This window comes from Tauraco erythrolophus, chromosome 2 (genome assembly GCF_009769465.1).
Source record: "Tauraco erythrolophus isolate bTauEry1 chromosome 2, bTauEry1.pri, whole genome shotgun sequence".
Taxonomy (NCBI): domain Eukaryota; kingdom Metazoa; phylum Chordata; class Aves; order Musophagiformes; family Musophagidae; genus Tauraco; species Tauraco erythrolophus.
In genome coordinates this window covers 52,725,268-52,753,086 of record NC_141466.1, presented here as the reverse complement: position 1 = coordinate 52,753,086, position 27,819 = coordinate 52,725,268, and the positions used below count along the sequence as shown (strand labels likewise).

The 27,819-nt window shown below is 41.2% G+C and overlaps 1 protein-coding gene across 5 annotated transcripts; it reads right to left on the bottom strand.

The window, feature by feature from the left end:
• Nucleotides 1-697: 697 nt before the first annotated feature.
• Nucleotides 698-21,880, bottom strand: COLEC11 (collectin subfamily member 11). Of its 5 annotated transcripts, none has more exons than XM_086608361.1 (6): nt 21,751-21,880; nt 16,014-16,085; nt 3,485-3,556; nt 2,710-2,763; nt 1,264-1,359; nt 698-1,107 (listed from the first exon to the last, which is right to left on the bottom strand). In XM_086608361.1, the coding sequence occupies exons 1-6, from the start codon at nt 21,878-21,880 to the stop codon at nt 698-700; spliced, it is 834 nt and encodes a 277-aa protein (XP_086464487.1). The 5 variants fall into 5 exon arrangements, with proteins under 5 accessions (XP_086464487.1, XP_009990476.1, XP_009990478.1 ...); XM_009992174.2 differs by having other exon boundaries at nt 698-1,089; XM_009992176.1 differs by lacking the exon at nt 3,485-3,556 and having other exon boundaries at nt 698-1,089.
• Between the last annotated feature and the right edge of the window lie 5,939 nt (nt 21,881-27,819).

The window sequence follows — 27,819 nt, the reverse complement described above, 5'->3', positions numbered from 1 at the left end:
CCTAAAACACTCATCTGGCTGGGATCTCTTTTGCGGTACTAAATTATAAGAACTTTGTCCTTCCTCAGCACTAAAACTCAGTTTACTTAAGTGCCTCCTTATCATACATCTGTGAACAGCTCAATAAAGAAACATTGCAAAATTGATAGGAGTCCTGATTTGTTGGCTTGCTTTGGCTATTTTTTAAAAAAAAAAGTTGTAACACCATCACATCCAAAAAATTTACAGTAATATTTGTACTTATTAACTGGAGTATACAAAATATTTGCCTTGTTGCTGAAATATCCCTGAAGCACTACAAGCAACTAACATTTATAACTACAAATTTTGCTAAGATAAAAGAGTATCAGGAATCTACTTCTTCAGAAATAATCATCTAACAACTAGAGGCCAAATTCTGCCTTCTCTTACAGTCATGCAATCGCATTTGTTAACTATTGTGAAGGCAGAACTTAGCCCCAAATCACATTTGTATCTAAATACATATATTTTCCTACAGAAATAACAAGCTATGTCTTATCACTGCTCTTCCCTTCTGAAGGGTAAATACTGATATTTGAAATACCTAAATTGTATTTACAGCTGTACAACACTGATGCCACATACTTGCAAAATATCACTTGTACTCTATAAACAAGGGATAACTTGTACAATCAGCTTAAAAACTTTTCTTAAAATAAAGAAAGAGCAGACAAGCTTAGACATTTTCTTTGTCAAATTCACACACAAAATACATGGTAATATGACACGCAACATCATTCCACCCTCCCGATGCCACCATCTCCACACAGTCCTCCTCGTCATAAGCATTGTTGGGTTCCCCACTGCGCCATTTGTTGAAGGTCTGCATGGGCGATCGGTCAGAATAGACAAAATTTCCCTCTTTCTCTAGGTCGTTTATCCCAATGAAAACTCTGGTGAGCCCGGCTTGGTTGATGTACGAAGCGATCACATTGTTGGCAGTCTCATCCTTGGGCATGCTCAGTGTCCCTCCTCTTCCGTGGCAGTAGAGCTGGGCTTCCTTGTATCTCTTCTCTTCTTTCACCAGCAGATATATCTTATTATCTGTCTCACGCACACCAGCAACAGCTGCGGGGGAGGGCAGTGCTGAAAAGTGAGCACTCGCATTTCTATAAACCAACTTACTGTACACCCCAAAATAGCTTCACAAATCAGATGCGGGATGGTGACACTCTCTATGAGCAATTCCACCAGTAAAATGTGGCAATGAGAAAGGAAAATATTTATATAAAATCAACCTACCATTTTTTATGAATTTTAATTCTGTTGTCAGCTGGGCCACTTGGATATCCATTTCACCAATAGCCTTCCTTAGCTGGCTGCACTCACAAGGGATGCCTGTGAAATAATACAGATACATCAAAATCAAAAAGCTATCTCATTTCAATAATGATCTAAACAATTTTATGAAAAAGTCCAGCCTGGCAGCCCCAGAGAGGGCTGTCTCACAAATAACGGCCAAAAACCTATAGCCTTCGCTACCATGCACCATCATATGGTTCTCATGGGTGTCTGAGCCTACGTAGAATAGCTCAGTTCCCTTCACATGAAGCTTCAGTCCTGCATGATTACCACTAACCTAAATACTGACACATACTCCCTGTAAAAAAAACCACCTTTTTTTTTAAGCCTTTGTAAAAAATTTTTCATTTTGAGTAAAATTTTTCTCTTCGGTCTTCTCCAAAGAGCACTTATTCCGTAGCAAAAATCTGCACAGCATATTGTTCGCCTTTTCCTCACGAGAATGCATAAAACAGCAGATCCAAAAGGCTAATGTTCCAACCATGTAAGGCACATAATTACCTGCAAAATGTAGTTCTGTACTTTTGAAAGTACAGAATTTACTGTACTTCTTCCAATAAAATAAGACAATAGAAAACTATCTATTAACCCAAATTGATATTGGTCTAACAAAGATAATGTGAATGAGAATATTAAAAGGATAATTGTTACATCTATGAGCTCAAATCTCAAAATGAGGATCAATTATAGTTTCCAGTTCTTTGCGTAATTATTCAAATCTGCATTTGACTACCCAATTACTCAGCTTAGATGTCTAAGTCAGTCTAAGCACAGGGTACCTACACTGCAAAACTCTGCTTGATGACAAGGTTTATGGTACTCTGGCTCAAGAATTAGAGCGACAAATTATGTTCTCATGAGAAAACTAATTTGTGTACCTTTAATGCACCCTGCCAGGAAGGGATGAATTGGGTAAAATCTGAATCTGTCACTTTTGTAAGGCTTACACTTCTTATGCCAGGCTTTCATCTTTTTCTCTAGTGGATCTGTATTCCTGGTAATCAGTTGCTCCTATAATGATAACCCTTGGAGGGGCAGGAGCTTCCAGCCTGCTGCTTTCTGTTGGCGAGAAGCCAGAGTGGGATATGCAGAGATGTCCCTTTGCACCGGTGATGAATGACATAGACAGTTGCACTTCAGTTCCTGCTAGTGTCCTGAAGTGATCAAAGCTCTGAGCAGCTCTGAGATGTTGTTTTGACAAATACACCACAAGCCCAGCAACTGTAGTAGCTTCAATAATTTTAAGTAATCTGAAAATATTACAGTGTCTATACAAATATTTAATTGTTCATTATTTCCCCCAGTATGTAAACAGGCATGTATTTTCGGTGATGATGCATGCATCTTGCAAAATCCTTCTCATACACAAGGTGTGTCATGGTTTACCTGGGTCACCATTAGGACCTGGTGGTCCTATGTCACCATTATCTCCTTTTTCACCTAAAAACATGAACAAGAATAGAAATTTAAGGCAGTTTTTTTGATCAAGAGTTCATTTAACACTTGTGGTTTTTTCGTCAGTAACATTCAAATGTGGAAAGTAGAAATATGCCCAAGCAAAAATAAATACTTTTCTGTCCTAGTCACTCCACAAAAAAGGCCAGCCAAACTATGAAACTTGAACACAAAGAATATGTACCAATATCCATTTTTTGACCTTCATGAACTTCACAGAACCAACAAGTTCAGGTGCTGTAGAGGGAAAAGGGCTGGATAAACTATGCTGGAGCCTAAATCTAGATTCATTATCTAGATGCTTAAGCCAACATTGGTCCAAATGACTTAACAAAAGTCATATAGGAAGGCAAGATTAGAATTTCAGTCTTCTGGCTCTTAGAAGTCTGATAAAATACAGTGCATCTTCCCATCTGCTTCTCTTAATTGTTCACACTTGTGTGATGGTGCACAAAGGTCTGTATTAGCCTTAAACTAGGATTCTCACCCTTCTATAAGGCTAAATATACCGCTGTCAGAGCGAAAGGTAACTGGCTGAGAGATCTCAGTCATCTGGCTGGCTACTGTGTGAGAAACTTCCTGTTATGGTAAACTCTCAAGACTTGTTGACCAACCATTTTTCAAGCCAGTAAACTTTTCTCAAACATAAATGATCATAGATTTTTCATCTGAAACACAAATGGAGGAACAATTGAACTAAGCATACCTTTTGAACCAATAGGACCAATTTTTCCATGCCGTCCCATGCTGCCTTTCTGTCCTTTGTCCCCCATTTCTCCTATACATAACAGAAAGACAAAAGACACAAGGTAGCCATGTAGTCTGATTCATTCAGATTCCAGCATGTTTGAAATACATGAGCAAAAACACGCTATATGCCCAATATTAATTGAACTCCAGAGGTTCAGCTCACTCCTTATGAAGAACTTAGATATAACAGCCTAAACAGTGATATAATCTTCGCAAAGCAATTGACATTAGCAAGGCACATAGGTGTAAACGAAAACGGATCTTGGCTGAGAGCCACTGGAAAATCTTTTGCAAACTTCTCTCAGATGATCATGTCAGAATTATGTTGAAAATGAAGGGGGATTCCATTCAAACATGGATCAGTGGAATAAAACTATCATGGAGTTGAGAAGACCTAAAAGATCCAAGCACAACTGACAGATTCACCTAATGCTGTAGCTCCACTGTAACTGAGGGCTGGATTTGGGCTTAATGGCTTATTTATACGATATAAACGCGGAAGCAGTCACGACCTCATTCTTTGCTCTTACATTTGAAGATTGTATTAATGAAAAAGTAAAAGTAATGGAAATCTTACCTAGACATACACACACAGACACATGCACATGTTCATACAAAGTCCGACTCAAACCACCAACGTTGAATGTTACTAATTCTGAAGACGGTTCGACAGAATACTTCAAAGTGCTGTTGTAGCAAAGGAGCTGCTAAAAAATAATTTTCCTCAGCTGTGTTCTTATAAATAAAAGCCAACTATCCACCTCTTAAGGTCAACTGAAATTGTCAACAGATCTGCATGAACCAGCCATGGTCACCTAGCTGTGTCTGTCCCTGAGGCATAGCCAGAAATCTAATGTAAGACAGCCTGATTCACTTTATCTGACTGACCTCTTTTCTATTAGTTGTACTTTGTTATAAAGTGAATGTTAGAATGGCTTCAGGGGAAATAGAATTTGCACCAAAACAGGCAATCTTTGCCATCACCGTCTTCAAAAACCAAGCTGAAGCACTGTTACTAATAAAATGTGTGCCACAGTCCCAGTATTGATGTCATTGACCTGAGCTCCTCCAAAGCTCATATAATAAAATACATGAAACATGTCTGTTACATCATATGTTTTTTCTGGGTAGCATTTCTCAAACATTATGAAAAATAATTATCTTAATGGTGTGAATCTGAGAGAAGAACTTTAGCCTGTAATAGCAGAGCCTTATTCAACCCCATATCTACAGCGCTCATCTACAAGTTTAGAGGATCAGCAGTTGACAGAAATTAGTAAGCACTAGTCACCTAACAGAGTAAGTACAGCAGGCTTACACATGACTGATGGTTTTGGCTTAAACCAGGCCATTTATAATCAATAAAATCTACGTAGTCCAAGCTTGTTTCAGCTGCAATTATTTTTTTATAGAGATTATTGTTTCTAAATGATACTTTGGTTCTGGCATTGGTTTAGAGAGGATTCCCTGATTTGGTTTAGGTAGACTTTCTGAGATCTATGAAATGAGACCTGGCATTTTGTTACACTCACTATGTAGTGAAGGTGGCAGAGTTCGCCTGATGCTGCTGCTCCTATGGCCCAAGGAGCCTCAGGAAATAATACTGCATCTCAGTGTACGTTGGTGATACTCTTTCCTGGGTGCAACACCTGAAGAAATCAATGCCCTGCCATCAGATTTAGACCTCTTTGTATCATGATTTCAAGGAGGAACATAGTCTGGAGATGGCACAGTTGTACAGCTATGTCATATGAGATAGGTTTCCTACTGTACCACACAGTATTAATGGAGAGCAGGTACAGAGGGACTAGAGGAGCCTTCTGTGGGTCCCATCCTGCAGAAACCCAAGACTGAATCAAAATACCGATTCAGTTTTTGTCCCAGCCAAGATTGCTTCTTTGCTGAAAGCAACATCTGATATGCACTGTTCTGCTATACAAGAATAAGGAATCAATGAGGTAAACTGGAAGGAAAATCCACCATAAGGATCCAGTAACTGAACCTGTGAAAACTGTCACAACTCAGTCTCAATTGCAAATCTACAACAACTGAAGATCTGTTGTCATCTGTTGTTACTGCAACTGGACAGACAGTGACACATCTCCTCTATGCATTTTTAAAAGCTGGAGAATTTTATGACTGATTTCATCATTACCTTTACCTTAAAAGTGCAATCAATTACAAGTTTCAGAACATAAAGTGATAACCACTGGGCTAAGAGATATACTCTGTATTACTCCATGAAGTCTCATTCAACTGTCACTTGATGGCGTGAATCAGGAAGAAATCATTTCCTCTGAACTGAGAGAAGCCAAGTGTGTATGGCTTGTTGGTCTAATTAATTACTGGCAAGTCCTACAATCAATAATTTTCCTTTGTTTCCAACAAGGATCAGATTCAGTCACTACTGGACATGGACTCAATCAGGAAATTTTACCAGAAACAAAAAATATTTTTCTCTTATGCTATACATTCCTACTGGAAGAATGGAAGTAATCCACTCAGCCAGTTGAAGATCTGCTTTATGGAATATAGCTTAACCTTCAGAACAGATTCATGGATTGCCTCAAGGATGCAATTCATCAGGTTGTGCAGGTTGTAAAGATACTGACACTACCATTGAATATTTATCCAATACACATAGTATATTGAGAGAGTATTTCCTTGAAAATCTCTGAAGTATCAGCTTGTAACAATTTTATCAGGTTGCTCTGAAAATGACCATTCTTGCTTTGGATATTTATGAATTGAGAGTACCGTAACAGATTGCCAGATGTTTGAATGCTTTCTGATGTATAAAAACTCTTTTCAGGCTGCTACACCTAAAATTAAATAAATGTATAGATATAATGCATAAATAACATTATATTCTATAAAATTACTTCACTTACTTTCTCTCAAATACTGCCCAGAAAATGAACTACTTCTCAGTAATAGCCAGTAAAAGCTACATGATCTGCTCAGAAGTAAAAGTGTGTTATCTCAAACAATGAAGACATACATTAAGTCTCCTGTGCTCATTAAAAGGACTGTTTGGTTTTGGTTTTTTCTTCCAGTGACTAACCCCTGCTTCTACTCCAGGGGCTTGCTTATTCTGCTTCTTCTGCAGAATAAATCACAAGGTTTCAAGAGAGACCCATCTGCCTTGAGGGCTTCAAAAGTTTTAATACCTTTTGTAAAGTCCTTTTTAGTGGCCCTATGATTGCCAAAAATGCAGTCTAAAGAGTCTTAATGAAATCAGGAAGTGAGAGCTGGAAAGAAATGAGGACGATGAAAGAAATTAAGTCTCCATAGACCAAAAGTAGGAAATTTAATAGAAAGTTGGAATGGAATATATGAAGCAAGACATCTATCACCTTTCAGATGAAGGTGATATACACTGGAATCAATTACAGAAGACTTAGAGGATTTTGGAAGGAACTGAAGAGAAGGAAACTCTGAATGATCTTCTTGGTGGTCTTTTCAGGCGCACAAAGAGAAGAAATAAAACACCAGATACTAATGGTGGACTGCACAATGTCTTGGTTTTGGCTGGGATAGAGTTAATTTTCCTCACAGTAGCCAGTATGGTGCTATATTTTGGATTTGTGACCAAAACAGTGCTGATAGCACAGGGATGTTTTAGTTTTGTTCAGCAGTGCTTGCACACAGTCAAAGGCTTTTCTGCATCTCACCCCACCCCACCAGCAAGTAGGCTGGGGGTGCACAAGGAGTTGGGAGGGGACACAGCTGGGACAGCTGACTCCAACTGACCAAAGGGATGTTCCACACCATATGACGTCATGATCAGCACATAAAGCTGGGGGAAGAAGAAGGAGAGGGGAGACATTTGGAGTGACAGGGTTTGTCTTCCTGAGTAACTGTTGGAGCTTTCCTGGAGACGGCTGAACACCTGCCTGCCGACAGGAAGCAGTGAACGAATTTCTTGTTTTGCTTTGCTTGCATGTGCAGGTTTTGCTTTACCTATTAAACTGTCTTTACCTCAACCTATGAGTTTTCTCACTTCTAGTCTTTCAATTTTCTTCCCCATTCCACTGCTGGGGAGTGAGCTAGTGGGTGCATGGGGCTTAGTTGTCAGCTGGGGTTAAACTAGGACACACACTGTCTGAAAATGAGGGCTTTGGCTCTGTGTAATACTATAAATGGGGATCTTCATACAGTATGGCCAATCTCTTCAGAACGGATTAACTGGAACACATAAGAAAGAATAAAACTACTTAAAAAAAGAAAAAGGTGTCAAAAAGACAAATCCAGCAGAAACACAAACTCACAACATCACAGATAAATTGAATCGTGTCAAAAGGGAAGAGAGCAGTAGTTTACTTCCCAAATTTAAGGATTTGAAGACACATCAGACAGAAATTCTTCATGATTTGACACAGCAGACATCACAGACACCAAACCAGACCAAAAGCCTCTTGACTATAGTGCCATCTTTGACAGCAATCTGCAGAGGATACTTAGAAAAAGAATGTAAGATCTAGATCAAGCTTACAATGTCTTTCCCCCAGTGTACGTCCTTAGTCTTGCAGCAGTCAGTATTCCCCATGGAAATATTTAGCCTGACTTGAATGAGAACAGTATTTTTAAAAGATATAATGATGTTATGGTATAGTAGTAATCTACATTCAGAATACTTAACTTTTTAAAACTATTAGCAACTGGAAATCAGAAAATTCTGAATACCTGCATAGAGTACGGTACTGCTTTACGCTAAATAATCTGAGTTACCCACATCACTGAAGGTTGGTGATTGATTAGGGAACAGTGATTACAACACAGTTACATTTTACAAGAGCAAAGAGTAGATAATCCCAGGTGGTGTTTTATGTAGTTGGGGCAAATTAATTTCACCCAGCATTAGCCACCTGAAAGTTAGGGTTTCAGTCTAAGCTATTTATCTAACCTTCCTTGGTTGGCAATAGAGAAATAAACACCTGCCAGCAGTGATCCATCCCACTCATGTTAGGCAGATATCTTAATGACAAAGTGAAATTTTAAAAGCTTTGCATAACAGGGGAAAAAAAAATGTAGTCCCTCTAGCCCAAGACTATGATTCCCACAGTGGCAGCAGAAGGTGCGATACAGGGAGATCATGCAGCCCCAGCTCCAGCCCCTTGCAGATGGAGTTGCTGAATCAGTCAGCAGTTTCAGCGAGTGCCTCCTAGTTCAGGTATGACGGGGTCTGGCGATCCTGTGACCTTAATCATATCCTCCTCAGACTACTCTGTACCAATGCAAGAGTCTCAACCTGTCCAGTTTCTCCTTATGAAGCAGCTCCTCCATCTTCTTCACGTTTCTAGTGCCCTTTTCTAACCTCTCATGTCCTTCTTGAAAGAAAGAGGCCAGAACCACACTCGTTACTTGCGACAGTGCATGTCAGGCCTTTATACAGAACAAAATGAGCCACAAAAATGAGCTTCCTGGTTTGTCCTTGGTATCTTTTTGGATGATGGGCAGTGTTTTGTTGGCTTTGGGGCTGCTGCTAATGACTTCAGAGCAGTTCTTGAATTTTAAGTGACAGTTCTGGTCTTTGGCATCATGTAAGTATGGATTAAATTATGCATCCCTAATGTCCCTAGGCAATACATTTATTAACACTGAAGCCCATCTGCCATCTTTTTGTCCACTCAGTTTAGCACGGATTTTCTTAAAATCCTATTGACTTCAGGTGGAACTGAAAGACAGTTTTGAACCAGATACTCACTTTGTGAATCAACAACTGTCAATGTCAGGACTTTGATATGGAATCCTGCCTGCAGCACTCCTTAGCGAGCCATAAATTCATGCAAAAGTTGACTTAAAAATGAAAGGGATTGATTGATTACATATTAATGAGCAATCAGTGATACTAAAATATAAATTAAGATATTATTACCTCTCTTTAGAATTTGATTATACAAATGACTGAGCACTCTGGCTCTAATCCAGTTAAATTAATGAGTCTTCTCTCCTACTTAAGAGGCTATGCCTGTACTAGTAAACTAAATGCCTGGGACTGTTCCCTGGCAGTGGCGACCAGGTGGCCAAGAATGGTACACTCCATGATATTAAATTGTCTTACTCTTCAAGCCAGGATAATCACTTGCAATCTGCTCATTGTTTTAGCTCCCAAAATGTGCCCAAGAATTGCCTGGGAAAGTGTTCACTGGCAAAAGTCAAAATCACTGTGCTAACAATCCAAAGGTAGAGACAGTTGAGCTCCAAGTCTAAGAATAGTATGTGACTCTGCTTCACATACCATTATAAATAAGTATAAATTCAGTACCATGTGGAAAGGCTGAAATTAAAATTCTACAATAATATATTTTCCAATGGTTATGGCTCTAAGAAAATAAAAATGTCTTGAAGAACACATTTTTAATGTACTGTTCCTTTGATTATGCATTCCAATAGTAAATTCACCCTGTCCTCCTTATTCTGATTGCCATAAGCAGAATCCATGCTACTCTGGGAATATTCACAGTATTGTATCGTTATTGAAACACCCGTGTGGATTTGTACACATGGAAGTTAACGGCCTCACACATTGGATCATGACTCAGTTAAACAATTGAGTTCACTCCCACCAGGGGAGCGCACAATACAGCAATCAGTACAAGTGGGGAAAGTTACATCTATTAACTTCACACCCCAAAACTTGCTCTGCAGTACATGCTACTTTCATCTCAATCAGCCATTGTACTTGATCCAGTGCTCTAGGCTTTACATAAGGCCAACATAGTTTTATATTCTGCTGACATATTATGCATCATAATTGACCTATACAATTAATTAAAAGTAATGAGCAAAGTAAGTGGAATTGAACCTTAATCAGTGCTCAAAGACATCAGGATGTCTGATGTCACCCGGAAACATCAGGACACTCAGAACCAGATTTATTTCATGTAAAGACCAGAAAGTTTTAATGTTTATCAGTTTCTGAACTACATACATCTGAAAATATCATGAGGAAAGGATATGACAAAAACATTTGCAGCACTTTCTAATCTCAAGGTGTTCATTTTAGGTCAGATATACTAGAAAACCACTTCTTTTGTAAGTTATTTATTCACTGATTATTATAGAGTTATAGAGTTACTACAGAGTTCAAAGAAACTAAGCACATTTTCTTAGGATGATCTTGTTTGAGAAATTAAAGCAAAGAAAGGGGAAAGAAAAAAAAAGATTACTATAATTCTGATAATGTAATCTAACACCACGTTAACACATGTGCTAACACAGTGACCGCAGTTTAACAAGCTACTGCACAGAAACAGGGCCGCTGTGATCAAACATGTGGTCTTAGAAAGGGGCAAATGCAAAGTGAGGCAACAATTTTATCCATCTTTCATTATCCACTAAGTTATGTGTTAAGTACCTGAATCACAGGTCTGAGCTTTACACCAACTGAGATTTTAAAATGCCTGGCCAGCATTTTAAAGGACATCAGTGGTGATTGCTCATCAGGAGATCGAAAACAGAGCAAAGAAGCAAAGCCAAAAGCAGGTCATGAATGGATATTAGATAATCTGCCCTGGAAAAAGGTGATGAACTGGTTATTTCTGAGAAAAAAATTGTGAACAAATTATCAACCTCCAAACGATGCCCTGTTCTTACCCCTCCATAAGTAAGACAAACCACCAAATATGAAAAAGTCAGTGTGTTGGGATGTCAGTGTTAGCAGTTCACATGAGTTTTCCCAATAATTTTGTTACATTTTATTTTTGCCTCAAAGTTCCAGCTTCTGGATAACAAATAGGAAAACCCTGGGACTGCTGGAAGAGAATATACAGTCGAGTTACTCTCATTTGGCTTGAGAGTCTAGAAATCTATTTATGTGTGAGCTTAACTTCAGGTCTGAGCACTACACACAGTCGGTGGAGGTTAACCAGAGACTGAAATGTCAGCAGACTGAAAGGTTTTTCTCAGTCAAGGCTGAATATCCTTCTGTATCCTTTCCATATGGTAGAAATTATATCCGTGAAGTCTGTTTGCTTATCTTGTCAACACTGTGACACTCAGAAAATACACTGGACATAGTGCCATGATGAAATCTGGCACCATATAGTCCAAAGAGTTTTTAAGGTAACAATTTATTTTTCTTTGAAGAAGCATCTGTGGAAAGGAGTTGATAAAGACAAATATCTACAAAATGTACAGCATTCATGAAAAGATTAGTTAATTAGAATTCATTTTAAACAGGAGGTTGTTTGTAGAAATTTCTTACTGTGCTAAAATGAAGCTGTTTACCAAATATTCCAAGAACATACATGCATCAAGTCAAATCTGGATGCATAACAGAAAGTGGAAAAAATATGTTGCTACAGAAGCAGTAAGAAATTTTGCCTGTTTAACCTGAAAGCACGGCCTGGAAAAATACCGATATAGTACACATTAATATTCAATTTTCTTTCATCTCTTTTCTGTTTCAAGTATGTTTTCTTGCAGTGAATTTTCATTTCAGTGTTTTTTCTTTCACTCTCATCAGAGTTTTGGACTTTTAGAGGAATGGAAAACAAGAAAATTATCATTAATATTAGAGTTAATCAAGCACGCCTTATGAGAATGATTTTACAAATAAATGTAATTTTGTAGTGTAAAATATATAAATTAAATGTTACATCATGGATTGGCCTGACCGAAAAAGAGTACTTCCACATCTCAGATGGCCCAAAACATTTTGAATTCATTTGACAAAATGCCAAGCTACAGAAGCATGCTAGACAGCGCGATGGGAGAGGCTCTCAAGCTCCCCATGAGAAAGCTGTATGACCAGGAGCCCATCTCAAACACTTGTAGAAAAATGACCACAGCCTGAGAAACAAACAGGAGGAACTGAGAGTCCATTTAATGACATCAGTCATCCAGGTATGATGGGACAGCCAGAACAACAGGAGTGCTGCAGTGGATAGGAAGCTCTTTAGGAAGCACAGGCAGGGAAGGCAAGGCGAGGGTTATGTTCTGCACAGTGGGCACCTTGAATGCATGGAGCATTGCTTCCCAACAGGCAACTGGTCTGTTGAAAGCATTTAAGTCAGATTTAGAGGAGAGGCCAGCAAGGGGAACATCATGGTGGGTATTCATTATGGATTCTTGTCAAATAGTGGGACTGGAAGTGAAGAGTTCTTTTAACAACTGTAAGAAGCTCCATAATTGGAGACTAGCTACTCCAGCATCTTCTGGGAGAGCAGCACCATAAGGAGCAATCAATCCAGAAAGTGCATCAGGGACAATTATCTAATGCAAGTGCTAGGTTTCCAGCTAGAGATGGTAGTCTCCTAGATCTTATTCACATATTCTCCAGTTGCAGACATGATAGCCAACAGCAGCCTTGGCTGCAGTGACCAGGACTGCCTTCATGAGATGACAGCTTTTAAGATTCTGAGGGAAGTGAGGAAGCAGCAGGATAAAAGCCCCGGACTTCTGGACTTTGGCTTGTTCTGGGAACTGGTAGGCAGGATCCTACTAGAGGCTGCTATGAAGTGCAAAGGGGCCCAGAAAGAGCTTCTCATTCTTAAGGAACAATTTCCTTAGAGCATAAGAACTATTCATTGCAATGTGCAGGAACATGAGCAGATATGGCAGAAGGCCAGCTTGGCTGAACAGACAACTGCTGACTGAGACCAAATGCAGAAAGGAAGCATGCAGGAGGTGGATACTGGGATAGGCTACCAAAGGCTAATATAGAAGTATTCCCTGGGCATGCAGGGACAAAGTGAAGAAGGTCAAAGGTCAGCTGGAGTTGAACTCGGTCAGGTGCATGAAGGACAACATGAAAGACAGTACAGGAAAGGCAGTATCAAAAAAGAGACCAAGGATGACACGGGTACTCTGCAGGAGTGCAGAAGGAAGGCAATCTAGTGCCAAAGGACACAGGAAAGCATATGGTACTTAGTGCTTTCTTTGCCTTGGTCTCCACTGGCAAGGTCTGCTCTCTGGCCTCCCAGTTCTTCATGTCCAGTGGCAAAGATTTGGGGAGGACATACTACTCACGGTAGAGGATGACTGAGTTAGGGGCTCCTTCACCTGGATGTACCTAGATCCATGGCACTGGCCAGAAGGCATTCAAGGGTGCTGGGAGGGCTGGCTGATGCTGTTGCAAGGCTGCCAAAGTCTAATCAGCAGCTGATAATGAGTGCCATTCCTCAGGAACCAGTCCTTCATCAGTGACAGGCTGGAAGAAGTGGAAGGATCCTCTGTGAGTCTGCAAGAAACCCCATGTCGGTAGGAGTCGTTGGTGTGCCGGAGGGCAGCGCTGCCAGTCAAGAGGAGCTCGACAAGCTCAGGAATGTATTGACAGGAAAATCATGAGTTCAGCCAGATGCTAAATTCCCCACCTGCGACGCATTGATGAAGGCTGGCCAATGACTGGCTAAAAAACTCCTTTGTGTAAAAGGACCCAGAGATTTTTGGGCCCTCATACAAGAGAAGCAAACTGGAGCCCAGCTGAGGAAGATGGTTTTATTTAACTTGGAGTAGAGAAAGGTAAGGGAGGACCTAATTGCAGTCTTCAAGTGGTTTGTAGAGAAGATGCAGCCTTCTCTTCTCAAAGACACACAGCAAAAGGACAAGAGGCAACAATTACAAGCTACAACAAGAAGAAATTCAGTTGGCCCTAAGGAAAAGGTCTTTCACAATGACACCGATGAACAGACCAATCACAAAGGATGTGGAATCTCTATCCTTGGAGATTTTCAGAAGTCTACTGGACAAGACCCTGAGCAACCTGATGTAAATTTGAAGTCTGCCCTGTTTTAAGACTTTTAGTTTTAGGAGATTGGACTAGATGAGATCTTTATGACCTTCTAACCTGAATTATTCTGTGGTACTTTAACTTCTCTTCATGCTGCATTACCTTGCAAGAGTTGAAATTTTAGTTTCCAATATTTTTTATAAGAGTCATCCTTGAAGGGTACATCTTCATAAGGGAAATACACTGACTGAACACACACATACCTCATGGGAGCTATAAATTTTTCAATGCATTGTAGAGGGAAGAGCTCTAGCTATGGATTTTGGTCCGAGGGAAAACTGCAGGTATCAGACTCCGTAATGGCCCAAAAGAACTGCATAATGGATCATGCATCATCACAAGGAAGTATAAACTACCACTGCAATTGCTTTAAAAGGAAGTTTGTAAATTCAGTTCGGTAAAAACTAACTCCATCGTTCTGATGACAGGATTGTCAAATGTTTAATTTCAATATTGAAATAAAAGGGTTTGACTACTCCTAATGTGAATTTTTCAGAATGTGCATCTCCTGGAAAACTATGAAGGTCAAATTTCCTCCTTGCTTCAGGAGAAAAACAAATGCAAAAAGACAGAATTTCCTGCAAGACAGAAATGCCACATTTCTCTCAGCTGTATAACTAAATACTATTGAGCACCATTCCTCTCAAGAGCTCCAAATATTTTTGAACTACAATACAAACAGCGTTACAATCATCTCTCCAAAAATACTACTGAGCTGCGATCTAAAAAATGTTGAATCACTCATGGCCATCTCTGCCTATTATGGCTTACTGCTTTCCCTCAATGGTTTTAATTAAGTATTATGAGTGTTCACATTTGCAAACAAAAAGAAACAAGAAAATTGAGCCTCATGATTTTTTTCCCTCTGATCTAATATGAGGTTTTCATTTGCAGAAGGCAAATTATGAAGAAGACCACATGATGCCTTTCTTCACAGAGATTTTTCTAAAAAATCAAGATTTTTTTTTTTCCAGAATGAATCTTCTTCAGCAGAAAGCAGTAGTCCATAAATAAGTGCATACAGCTGTATTGGTTTTGGCTAAGATAGAGTTAATCATAGTAGCTGGTATGGTGCTATATTTTGGATTTGTGACCAAAACAGTGTTGATAGAACAGGGGTGTTTTTGCTATTGCTGAACAGTGCTTACACAGGATTAAGACCTTTTCTGCTTCTCTCCCTATCCCACCAGCGAGTAGGCTGGGGGTGCACAAGGAGTTGGGAGGGGACACAGCTGGGACAGCTGACCCCAACTGACCAAAGGGATATTCCATACCATGGGATGTCACGATGAGCATATCAGGTTGGGGGAAGAAGAAGGAGGCGGGAGACATTTGAAGTTATGGTATTAGTCATCCCACGTAACTGTTACATGTGATGGAGCCCTGCTTTCCTGGAGATGGCTGAACACCTGCCTGCCAATGGGAAGTAGTGAATTAATTCCTTATGTTGCTTTGTTCGTGAGCACAGCTTTTGCTTTACGTATTAAACTGTCTTTATCTCAACTCATGAGTTTTCTTGCTTTTACTATTCTGATTCTCTGCCCCATCCCACTGGGGTGGGAATGAGCGAGCGGCTGGGTAGGGCTGAACTGCCTACTGGGGTTAAGACTCAACAATGTTACACGGAAATGACCAAGGATAATTTAGTCACCCAGCAAAGGGAGAGAAGATCCTCAGCATCATTGCCTCACAAGAAAAGGCAGCATTTGGTCAGGAATGACTTTCAAAACATCTTCTTTAACAAAGTTACCTTTTTCTCCCGGAGGCCCAACTCTGCCTGGACGACCTGGAGCACCTTTCTCCCCCTTTTCTCCAGCCTCCCCTGTTGATACAAAAGGGAACAAAAAGAAGAATCATATTAAACCAGGACTATTTTCTGTTGGTGGCAGTGACAAGAGTGTCCATTCTCCCCCATGAAAATGAAAGTAAAAACCTACTGTAACAAGAGGGGAAAAAAATAAAATCAGATATGATCTGACTTAACAGCTTTACTTGACACATGGAGAACAGAGTTTCCTGCAATTGGCATGGACACTGACAAAACCAAAGACAACACATTATTAAGTCTCATACGATGGGTCCAGTTTTGTGGCTGTTACTCATATCATCATCAATCTCCAAAAACCCAACAACACAATTCACTTTAGTAGAAGATTCAGAATTAGGCCCCAACTTAGCACATAAACTTCTGGGTCTGTGTTCACCAAACACTTCTTGAACATCTGCTAAGGACATGCTTAAGCTTCAAGTGAAAATGGCTTAACTATAACCTCAAATTAAAAAAAAAAAAAAGAAAAAAAATTATGCCGTTTAGAGAGTTAGGATGGATCAGGCCTATAGGAAGGCATTACTATATCCATCATTTAGAGGATCCATTCAGAGGATCACATGAAAGAGTATCTCCTAATCCATATTCTCAGTTAAATACTGTGCATCTTAATCTCTGTGGTACTTATATGCACGTGGCTCATGGCGTGTTATTATATTCAGTGTATTTAAACATCAGTTTCTGGAAATGCTTGCCTCTCCAGTGCCTTTCATTGGAAATTTGGGGATGCTTAGCTTGTTTCTCCCCCTACTGTTATAGAACTATTGTAGCTTGTCATCGACACAAAATTAAAATCTCTTAAACAAATAGAAGTTTAAAGAATGATCTACATAGCCACCTGTGTAAAAAAAAAAAAATAATATGAAGGAGAAGAATGTTCTACAGCTTCCACAGAAAAGAAAATGCCAGGATCTAAAAGCCAGAGCTCCCACAACCCACCTGATGCCCCAACGTTGTATTTGTACAGGAGAGCAAGCATTAGCTGCTCTCCAGGAAGGTGATGGGAGCACCACAGCAGGAAAGTCAGCGGTGAAAGTCATGCACCCCTTCAGCTCTGCTCTCTGGCATAGCTGACAGCTCTGGGTCAGAGAGGGACCACAGAGCTGACATGTAAAAACAAGTCACAACATGGCACATTTCAAATATGCAGCCTCCAGCTCTCTCTCTCTCTACTTATTGTAGGCATAGGTGGCTGTGAGCTGAACTCGGCCCTGTTCCATCTGTTATATTTTTCTTCTTCAGGCTGCCAGCAGGCTCCAGACCATCTTCCCTGCCTTTAGACATGCAAAAATAGGCCGTTCTCTGACCTTAATGAGGACAAACTTCACATAATCCCCAGTGAATAATATTGTTAGTATGAAACAGGCTATTATTTGGCACACTTGGGAACGCCACCTTTTTTATTATCAGGTAACCAATAGTCTTTGTATGATTGCCTTCCCCCCCTCAGGGCTGGTTATGAGTTCTTTGCTTCCCAAAGATAAATCCTGACGATGACTTTTCCCTGCTCTCCGGAGGCTGAGAGCAGGCTATTACAGCCTATTGCTCTACACGTTCTTCAGAGTGAAAGCTGTGCATTAGGGATCAATAAAATAGATCACTCTTGCTTCAGGCCATTACACTTGCCTGCATTTATTCCTATAATAAGATGACACTGCATTCCTTTCCGTGGGTGTTTAAGAAGCTTTCCCTGGGAGGAGATTACCCCATTACAGGCCCAGCTACAGACCACTCTGTGCTTTTTGTTATCAGCCATTCTAAGCAGCAAGACCTTGGCCAAGAGGGACTGATCAGTGGTCTATTCCTGCTTTGCCGTGTTGAAATCCCTATTTTTGCTCTACGTACCCTGAGCACTGTGCAAGCTGAGGAAGCAAAGCCTGTGCAAGTGTCACAGGCAACGAAACAGTTTTCCATCAAGAAATTTCAATCAATTTATCACCAATTAACATTAACTTTTAAATTTTCATTCCAGAATTAGGGAAAAAAAACCCAAATGAATTAACTTAGAGAAAGAGGCCTCTGTGTCCCTGTTCTGGTCTCCAATCCCTGTGCCGCACATTACACCCAGTCCCTTCAGAGCAGGAGGTTGGGATCGGCACGTCATGGTCCCCATCCAAATGCTCTGGCGGGGCCTCCTCTGTCAGCCCCAATCCCTTTGCAGTCGTACCTCCTGCTCAGTCTCCTCTCCATCCCTTCCCAGGTGGCTCTGCGCTCCAGCCCTCCTGCATGAAGAAGGACCTTCTTCCTCAGCACAATGCAGCTCCTGCCTGCACCGCCGTGACGGGGCCAGATGTGCCCAGCGGTGCTCCACAGTGCTGTGATGGCTTACGCTCCCAAAAGAACTTTAGCCTGGGAAGCAAACTGAGCTGCAGCAGGATCACAGGTATCAGGCACAAGCCTGACGCTACTACAAGCTTCTTGTCCTGTCATCTCAGAGCAAGATCTTTCATTATTCAAACCGTGTATCTTAACGTTGCTGTCGATTAGCCTCCTTTTGAGAATTCTTTGGATTATGTTCGCATCCTGCCTACCTTGACCTGTACCATCTACTGTAATGAAAATAGCACAGCAAATATTAATTAAGTGAGCTATTAAGCATTTTTTGGCTGGTGATAACTGTCTTCCATTACTCATATTCCCTCTGTGAGTAAATGCATCAAGTGTGAGCATAAAAAAAAATGTTTTATTTTATTTACGTAGCATCAGCTTTTTTATGTATTGTATGCCATTGAGACTATTAAGACAATTGCTGCTTTAGGTTCTAGAAAGGAGAAAAAACAAGGCGGTAAAATGAGAATTTAAGCTTTGAAGGATTGTTCTATGTTGTGTTTTTTTTCCACAATAGTAGTAACTTCAATCTCATGGGCCTATAAAAAGGAACATGACTTCAGGAAGAATATGAGTGAGCAGTGCAGTGAGGCTTCATCAGCCATCCCTTCTTCACACACAACACACTTTTACCATTATTAATATTGTTGGTTTTCTAAACCACTGATCAGTCTGCTGTCTGGATTCTTAGAGCCACAGTATTTTTCCCTTCCACATTTCATCTTACTCCTTTATTCTGTTGAGGTTACGGGAAAAAAAAAAAAAATCAGTCCCTAAGACCTAAGCTGCTGACCTTAAACTCATTTGTGCCTTTTTCTATTCTTGGTGTCTTTACTGGCTTTCTTCATGTTTCATTTCTACCTCCATTCTCATCTCATCCCCCTTCCGATTCCCCCTTTTATTCTGTGGGGTCCTAATTGGCTTTGTGGCATTTTCTTATTTCTTCCTTTTTTTTTTTATTTTTTTAAGTTTCCACCAGTCTCTCCACTCAGTTTCATTCTCCATGACCTTCTTTTCTGTTTTCCCTTTAGCTCTTCCCATTCTTCTAAAATTTCTCCATTACACCGCCCCACTTTGGGTACTTTTCCCTAGTATCTTTCTCCTTCACCATCCCACTTGGGCTCTACTTTCTGTACCACCTCTTGGTTTTAACCCTCTTCTCTTTTTTCCCCCCTTCACCCATTCCATGGTCTTTCTCATTTCTTCCACTTCTTCTCTGTACCTATTTTTCCCAAATTGCAGCAGGCTCATGCCTGGCAGCAGAGCCGGGCTCTGTTTCCCCATCACTGGAGATGTTGCCACAGCCCAGCAGTGGAGGAGATGGGGCAGATCTAAAAGCTGCAGTGAGCAAATCCCGCTGCGTGGGAGCTGAAATCTGGGCACGTGGCCACATATATGCTCAGTTTAAAGGAAGCCTTGGCCACCGAAATCTGTTGGAGTTGTGCCAGCGGAGGACAGCAGTATCTCATTACCAATCCTCTGAGCCAGTCCCGCTGACAGCATAGCTGGAGCATTGATAGCTTTTTAGGGATTTCGCATTAACTAGGGCTGTATCAGGCCATTTTGCGCTTCACTGAATTTGTACATCAATCTCTCTCACTTTTGCAAGGCTTACATCTCATGAAGCGGAGCGAAATCATTAACACATGATGGTTTTCAGGCCTCTCTGTTTCCTGGCTCAGGATTGCTTTCTGACAAAGGGCCAAGGTCCTGCATTTTTTATACATTTTAAAAAACTCTGTTGCATATAATAATAGTAACAGTCCTTTCATAAAAACAGTAATCGCAGATGTTAATTTTACTGATTACACGAATAAGGAAACTAAGGCAAAGAAGTTACAAAACTTGTCAACGCCTGTCGACTTCTTTGAAATGAAAAATCATTTCAAAGCTTCAGTCCCCATTGCTGTGGGGTCTGACCCTTTCACTGATCTTCTGTGCAACTTTAGACAACATACATTTAACTTGATTGTGTGCTTCTCTATAAGTCACATCAACAGCACTATCTTATGCCTATTTCATAGCAAATATATCAAAAAAATGAAACAATTTTACTCCAGGCTTAGTCAAACCTTGGAAGACTTAGATGTAGTGTTGTTTCTTCTAACTAGAACATCTGCAGAAGGTATAAATATTATTAAGACTTCAAAGGCCACTTATAGAAATAAAATAAAAAAATACAGATTTTGGTTCAGTTCAGGCATCCAAAGCTGCATCTATAATAATAATAAACAAAACAAGAGAGTTTTTTTTCGGCCTGAAGCCAACTGGCCAAACACAACTCACATCCCTACAGGCCAATTCTCTTGCTTCCAGGACAGGGCAGCCACGTCCAAACTGGGCAACGTCTGGAGAGGGCAGTTTACACCACAGCCAAACCTGCGGCCAGGCTGCATTCGTAATTTAACTGTATGAACAATTGCAGGACAGAACTGAGCCTTGCCCTCACCACTCAATTAACCAGCACAGACAGAGCCTGCAGTCCCTGCTACAGTCCTCAGGCCATAGGTTTGCACTAGATAACTTCAGTGGCATCAATACTGTTAAGTGAGTTTTGTGATACTACAATGCAAAACTACCAGAATAATTGGAAGGTTCTTAAACAATGTGAGTTTTTATCATTAATGATAAACTGGTGGTTTTCATGGGGTTTTTTGTCCTTAGTTAACAGGTATTTCACCATGCTCACAGGTTTATGATACTAATTCTTCCTAGCAGTTCATTTCCTATTTAAGGTACTTTAATGCATTTTTTTGCTATGAAAAGATCAATAATTTATTATGTCATCTTTTTTCAACAATAGTTCAGGGGCATATTTTGTAAAAATGTTGCTTTTGTTGACAGAAACTATAGAAATGCCAAAAATTTAAGTAATTTTTTATTTCTTCTAAAAGGCACTTAAGCATTTAAAAATAAAGGGAAGACAGACAGAAGACTAGAAAATACAAGATAGTTCCCATTCGTACATCACAAAACAGCAATGAAAACCTCTCCAGATGTAAAGGAGGGCCTGACTTTACAGTCTTTGGGTATGTGCACCATCCATGAGTATAAACAGACAAAGGCAGCATATTAGAGTCACAACCACTACTGAACAGGAGCAAGTCTGGGAAACTTTGGCGTGTATTCTCTGAACCGTATTCATTTTAACAGACTTAAGTTCATCTCACAAACTTTAAAACTCCATTTTAAAGGAGGCTAAAAACTGGACAAGTAAGAGGACAACTGAAAGGCATCTTCTTTGTCTCTGTTAGAAACAGTCCGTGGTGCAAATGAGCCTGCTAGAAAGAAAGGATTAGTATCTGAATGATGGAGGAGACTTCCACATTACCTTTGAGGCCTGGAACAAGAATTTGAACAGAGCAGGACTCCTCTGCAATGTGTTGAGGATATCCAGACCTTAGCAGTGACAGGAAGGCAAGGCTAATTAGAGTCACCAAGAAAACCAGATCTCTCTTCATAATGAGCACTTACAGGTCACTGACTCCTAAACAAAAGAATGAATAAACAGTTATAAGAATTCCAAAGACTTTCAACAGTTTCTGAACACATACAGCATCCTACTATGAATACAATATATTTTTGCATGCCATATCCCACACAGTATGAGAAGGACGTGTGCAGGTCCTCCGAGCAGGTCGTATGTTCCAGAGGCATACACGAAACACACAGCAGCACACATTTAGCAGTTTGTCTCGGTGTTAGACTGGGTAAGATAAAGCTCGGAAGAAATTTCATTAAGGAGGAGGAGATTAAGTGATGCTAATCTCTTAATTAGGCAATACTGTACTCATGATTTCTCATTGGAGGCAGGGATCTGGAAAGGTCAAAGGAGAAAATCTAATACATAGGCTTGCATTAAAAAATGTTAGTACTAAGTTGCCACTTAGAAAGACTGCACGCTGCTCTAAAGAGGCAATTCAGTAGACAAAGAGACCAGTCTAAAGGCCCGAAATTTCACCTCCCATCTACCTGGGCACTGAAATTGAGCCTAGCAAATTGTCTGATACAATAGCCCTCACGTAACTCACCAAGGGTAGAAGGAAGATAATATTTCACTATATCATGCAATGAAGTTACATCAGACCCTTCAATAAATCCTGAAAAGATTCACTTCTGAAACTACCCTTGTCTAAGCCTACGAGCGAAACGGCATGTCTGATATCAGGCTCTGAAGAGACCTCTCAGAAAACAACAGTACCGAAATGGAGTTTGTGTGAAAGGACCATGAAAAGCCGCTATTTAGAGGGTCTGTAGAAATACTCTTTGACAAAAGTGTTATTTATGTACTTCTGATATGTTTTTCCAGTCCTTCGTTCACTGAGGCTCTATACTACACAAACAAGCTGAAAGTCTTATCAGGGTTTCGAGAGAAAGTAGCTGTATATCATCTTTCATAGCCACAACACCGACATGTGCATTTTACATCTAGAGCAAGAAGATTGCGCTACATTACTCTCCACTACCTGATTTCCTTCAAAAGTAAGCCAAGTACGATTTGGCAGAGGTGTGGGGCCAGTACGTGGGTCTGTGTCTCTCAATATGGTGGGGGTCTAGGAGGGTGAGTCTATTATTTTGGTGGTGGACTGAAGAAATAAGCGTGCTTCAGCAGGGACAGGAGAACAAGGGGCTTCAGGGTGAGAATGAGCTGGTGAAGTAGATACCAAAACATAAGGGATGGAGCAAGATGGGCAGGCTGCCCTCTGTGCACAACAAAATTCAGTTTTGCCAGCACTATTAAAAAAACCACCTTTGCTCTAATTTTAAAATTCCACCATCAACTCCGGTGTGTTTAATAAATGTCTTAGCAGCCAGACTAAGCAGATGACTTTGGAGTTGCGGGAATAAATTATCCTTCTGAAATGTTGTCCAGCGTGCACTTCCATTACCTTCTAGGAGATAAAATTAGTAGACTGCAGCAGGGGGGTCTGATGGGAGCAGATTGTGTCCCCCTCCTCATGCGAGAAGGGTACGACATGAGTTATGGAGTAAATCGCTGCTCTGCCTCACGACACCCTTCCTACACCATCTATACTGCAGGGCAAGGGTGCTCCACACCACACTTCCCAGTTCTCACTGATCAACCGGATTTGGGGCACAGACTGGAGCATGCTGTGAGCCCCTTTCAACTCAGATCTCTTCTCCAGCTTTCCTTCCAAAGAAGAGCGAGGTGCAGCAGGAGGACCATGCCTGAAAAAGGTGGGGTGTATGTTTGAATGCGGGAAGAGCTCCTGAGTTAAGGGATGACTTGATATAGTCATAGTCTAATGGGCTACACTGAGGCAGAAAATCCTTGGGAAAAATCATCGGTGCTGGGTAATCCTCTCACAGAGCAAGGGAGGAACAAGGACTCTCTGGGCATTTTCACAGCCATAACATGCCACATTCCTGGAACGGGACAGCCCTGAACTACTTCATACACAAGCTTTGCCAACCAGAAAGAAGACTCAGGACAGTCTGGACGAAAAAAAGGAAGTTTCCACTAAGCTGTAACGTAACAATTTTATTTTCAAGGCCTCTGTCTCAATTTCCTATTACCTTTTAATCTAGCAGATCACAATATAGACAATCTTACTAGAGATGCATTCTGTACCCTTCCTGTCAGACTGCTAAGCACTAACGTCATTTACAAAAGTCTCCTCTCACAGCTTAGGGTGCAGGTTCTGGAGAGGCAACACTCACTCATATACAGATGCTTATGGTATTTTTTTTTTTCTCCCTTCAAGAGTGCTCAGTTCCCAGGATTTTGCTTCTGCTGCCACAGCTAAGACGACTGCAGCTCATATATACGCGTCAGCTTTAAAACATCTAGCTCAGGTATTTCTAGGAGCACACAAACCTGCAAAAGTACAAATCTCAGCATGGGCTGCTCAAATATTTAGGCCATATTAAGTTTTGTCACAATTGCAACAGCAGCACTCAATATTTACAAGAATGCAGGCAAAACTGAATTTTGCCACCCTGAGTATGAGAAACCAGAGCTGGAGGAGAAGGCACATCACAAAGGTGGATCTAGAGAACAGCAATAGTTGGGGGGAAAGGGAAGAGTAATGGAAATTTGTATGTAAAGCTTCTACTGCCATGGAAAAGCAGCAACCAGCCCAGCTCCCCAGGGCTCTGACAAACAAAACCGACAGGAAAACATTTGCTGTGTTACTGTCCTCTGCTTTCTCCAGCCACAGCCTCCTTTGCCTGTGCACAGAGCCAGCCCTGACTGCAAGGAACCAGTCAGGCCCCTGGCCACCTTATAGCTATTTTCTAAGGTTATGCAAACTACTTGATCACAGTCTTGATACAGTTTTGAAGTATCAGATCTTGCCTTCATATCCTCATGTGCATACCAAACAAATTACTTCCCACACATTAAGCTTGAATCTGGCCACACCTCCCCAAAAGGAGATCATAGAATCATAGAATGGTTAAGGGTTGGAAGGGACCTCAAAGATTATCTGGTTCCAACCCCCTTTGGGCAGGGAAACCCTCCACTACACCAGATTGCCCAAAGCCTCATCCAACCTGGAGATGCCTAGCGCCAGGGTACAAGGCACTCATCTTGGTCTACTTTGTGGAGTAGAGCAGCTCATGGGATCCACAGTAGATGGTCATGGCTCTTGTTGCCAAGTCCATGATCCGCAACAGACAGGGAGCAAAAGATGGAGCAATGAAAACTATCCAAGAAGAAAGGTTGAAAAGAAGGGCATTTCTCCAGATCTTCCCTTCAAAGGCTTCTAGGATCAGACTTGGCACTTGAAGAGTCAGTGCTGGTAGGCTGGAAAGTGAGGGGGTCCATGGTGAGAACAAGTTTCGCAATGCCACGTCAGGGAAAGCAGTGAGTTGTTGTTGCCTCAGCCAGCCAGGAGGACATGGCAGAGACTCGTGCCTGAAGTCTCTTCCAGACACGTGAACATAGGTGTTTAACTCTCAGCAGCAGCCACTTTCGAGGGCCAGAGAGTAGGGCCATCCTGGAGGACAGCCACACTGACGCTCTACAGGTTGAGTAAATTAGAGGATGTGGGTCCTGCCTGCCTTAGCCTGCAGCTCCCCCCTGGCAACCCAGGAGAGCACCTGGCCCCCCAGCCTGCAGGATACCCTAGGCAGGGCATCCCACCTTTTCTTTGTAGTGGAGGCACTTCAGGATCCAGATCAGACAAAGAGGCTTTTTCAAACCAAGTGGTTGAGACAGACAGCTGAAAGCCTGGCAATTAGGCAGTTTCAGCATGAGCACCCAGCAGGCTGGTGATAAGGATTCTTGACAGAGTTGGGAGAGGAGAGTGAAATGGCCTGAGACGGAAGAAGGAATTGAAATTAGGAGAGTGCTCCAGTCTCTGCATTAGTGAATAAAAAGGCAGCATCACCTCCTCTGGTTGAATTTTATGAGGTTTTAGATGTATCCAGACTACAACTGAAAGATCAAAGCCTCCAAGTATGTTAAATATTCATCTGCCTTTGCAAACTCCTACACAGCTCAGAGACGAGACAGGCATCAAGCAGCAGAGATCTGTCAGGGCTGCTCGGTGGCTCTGCTCAGCAGTCAGATCAGAAGGATTTTCTTGGGGAAACAGAAGCTCCAATGAAGCTTCATTGCCTTCCCTACTGCCGGGCTTACAAGCCTCAGAGACATGGGGGATACACCTCACGCGACGTCGGGACAGCTCAACTCACAGCAAAAACAGACTCGTTCTCGAAAACAGAGCTTCTGAGCATCAGGTCACAACACCCCGACCCACATGAATGCTCGGGAAAATTATCTTGGTCTGAGAAGAGCTACTAACAGAGGAAATCTCTGAAGAGGTTGCAGATTAAATACTTAATAGAGTCAACAGCTGCAGGAAAGGGACACATTAGTAGTAAAAAAATCAAACCAAAAGCACTTTGGATATCACTTTCTCCACCTTTTCCTGTTTTAAAAAGAAACCTTCTCTTCTGCAGCTGAAATTGCCTTACATGATTGAAGTAAGAGTTTGATCTCCAGGTATGTGCTACAGCAGTACCTTTCATTTTAAAATCCTGGAAAATTCCTTGCCTTTCTGACCTACCTTCAAGCCCTTTCAGACCCAGATTCATAAAGGCATTTAGCAAACTAAATCTCACTGAAATTCATCCTCAGCAAAAGGTGCCAGTCTGTTTTTTCAAACACTATCTTAGCCTTACTATTTGGAGTATCTTCAGCATTGGCAAAATCAACGCCAGAGAGAAACCTGGAGATGTTCAGCACTTGTAAAAATATTAATATTTTCTCACTGTCTACACAGGGGTCAGGAGTCAAATTTGCAGCACTTATAATGGTGGCTATTAAATCAGCATAACCTGAAAGCTTTGAAAAAAAAATGAGAGGAGGAGGAAAAGGCAGCATTTACACAGCCTTTCCTTTAAAAAAAAAAAAATTGCAAAATGAGTCTATTCCCACTAGTAATGGCAATGTACCAATGCAACCAGCACAATAACTTCACAACAACTTTTGAGACTTGTCAGCTTTAGGGAATCTGCCTCAGTTGCCAGGAAAGAAGAGGTTTATTAAGCCAGGCTTCAAGTGACAAGTCCTTGAGAGGTCATCAGAGAATCCCCGAGGCACCACAGGCTGTGGATGGAAAGCTGGGAGATGACTTCAGCCAGCAAACACCTCATGCATGAAGACCCTGTATCTGCCAGCAGCTGCTCCACAAGGGCCAGTGGCTTATTGCATGCCGTTATTTTGGACCTATAAGCAACAACACAGACGATCTGCCAAGTTGAATCCAAATGGCTGAGAAATGCAGAAGGAAAACGATGCTCACTGGCGTTAACGCTCAGCCAGCCAACAGCTACGGAGTGGCTGTAATCCTCTGTATAATCCTCTGTGACTCCTCTTTGAGCTGTTTTTATTTCACTATTAATGACTTGTTTTCATTCTTATTATGATTTTTTATTATTATTTTTAAAACTGTACTTCATTCTCTGGGATCTGAGCTGAATTATCCATATTCTGAACTGAGTATGTTCCTGGTAGAGGGAGACACACAAATCTGCATTTGGTGGGTGATTTTCCTGAGCAGGTTTGAGTCAGCACTACAGACACATCAACAAGCTTTCAACAGTTTTCACTCCCCTGACTTTTCAAGTCCTCCTCATCCACATGCCGACACCTCCAGAACAATCCAGCAGCCCGCGTATCCTCAAACGCCCTGGCAGACCCTGAGCCACATCCTCACAGATGCGACACATGCCCACAGAATCACGCCAGTGAAACGCCAGGCTGTCAGGCTGTGACACAGACCTCACACTATTTCAAACGTTTTGAAAGCAAAAGGAAAAAAAAAAAAGAAGAAAAAAGTCCCAGGGCTACACGGGTAACACCAGGTCCCAGCGCAGATCAGGGATACACTTCTGGGGAAGTGGGAAGCTGCTCTTCACCCCTTGGCCT

Bases quoted from the DNA above. Each gene is read 5' to 3' on its own strand.
- COLEC11 (XM_086608361.1), bottom strand. From the start codon at position 21,880: ATGAAGAGAGATCTGGTTTTCTTGGTGACTCTAATTAGCCTTGCCTTC. The intron at 1,360-2,709 runs GTAAACCATGAC...ATTATTTCACAG, and splicing joins AGGTCCTAATGGTGACCCAG to GCATCCCTTGTGAGTGCAGC. The intron at 1,108-1,263 runs GTAGGTTGATTT...CTCACTTTTCAG, and splicing joins ATTAAAATTCATAAAAAATG to CACTGCCCTCCCCCGCAGCT.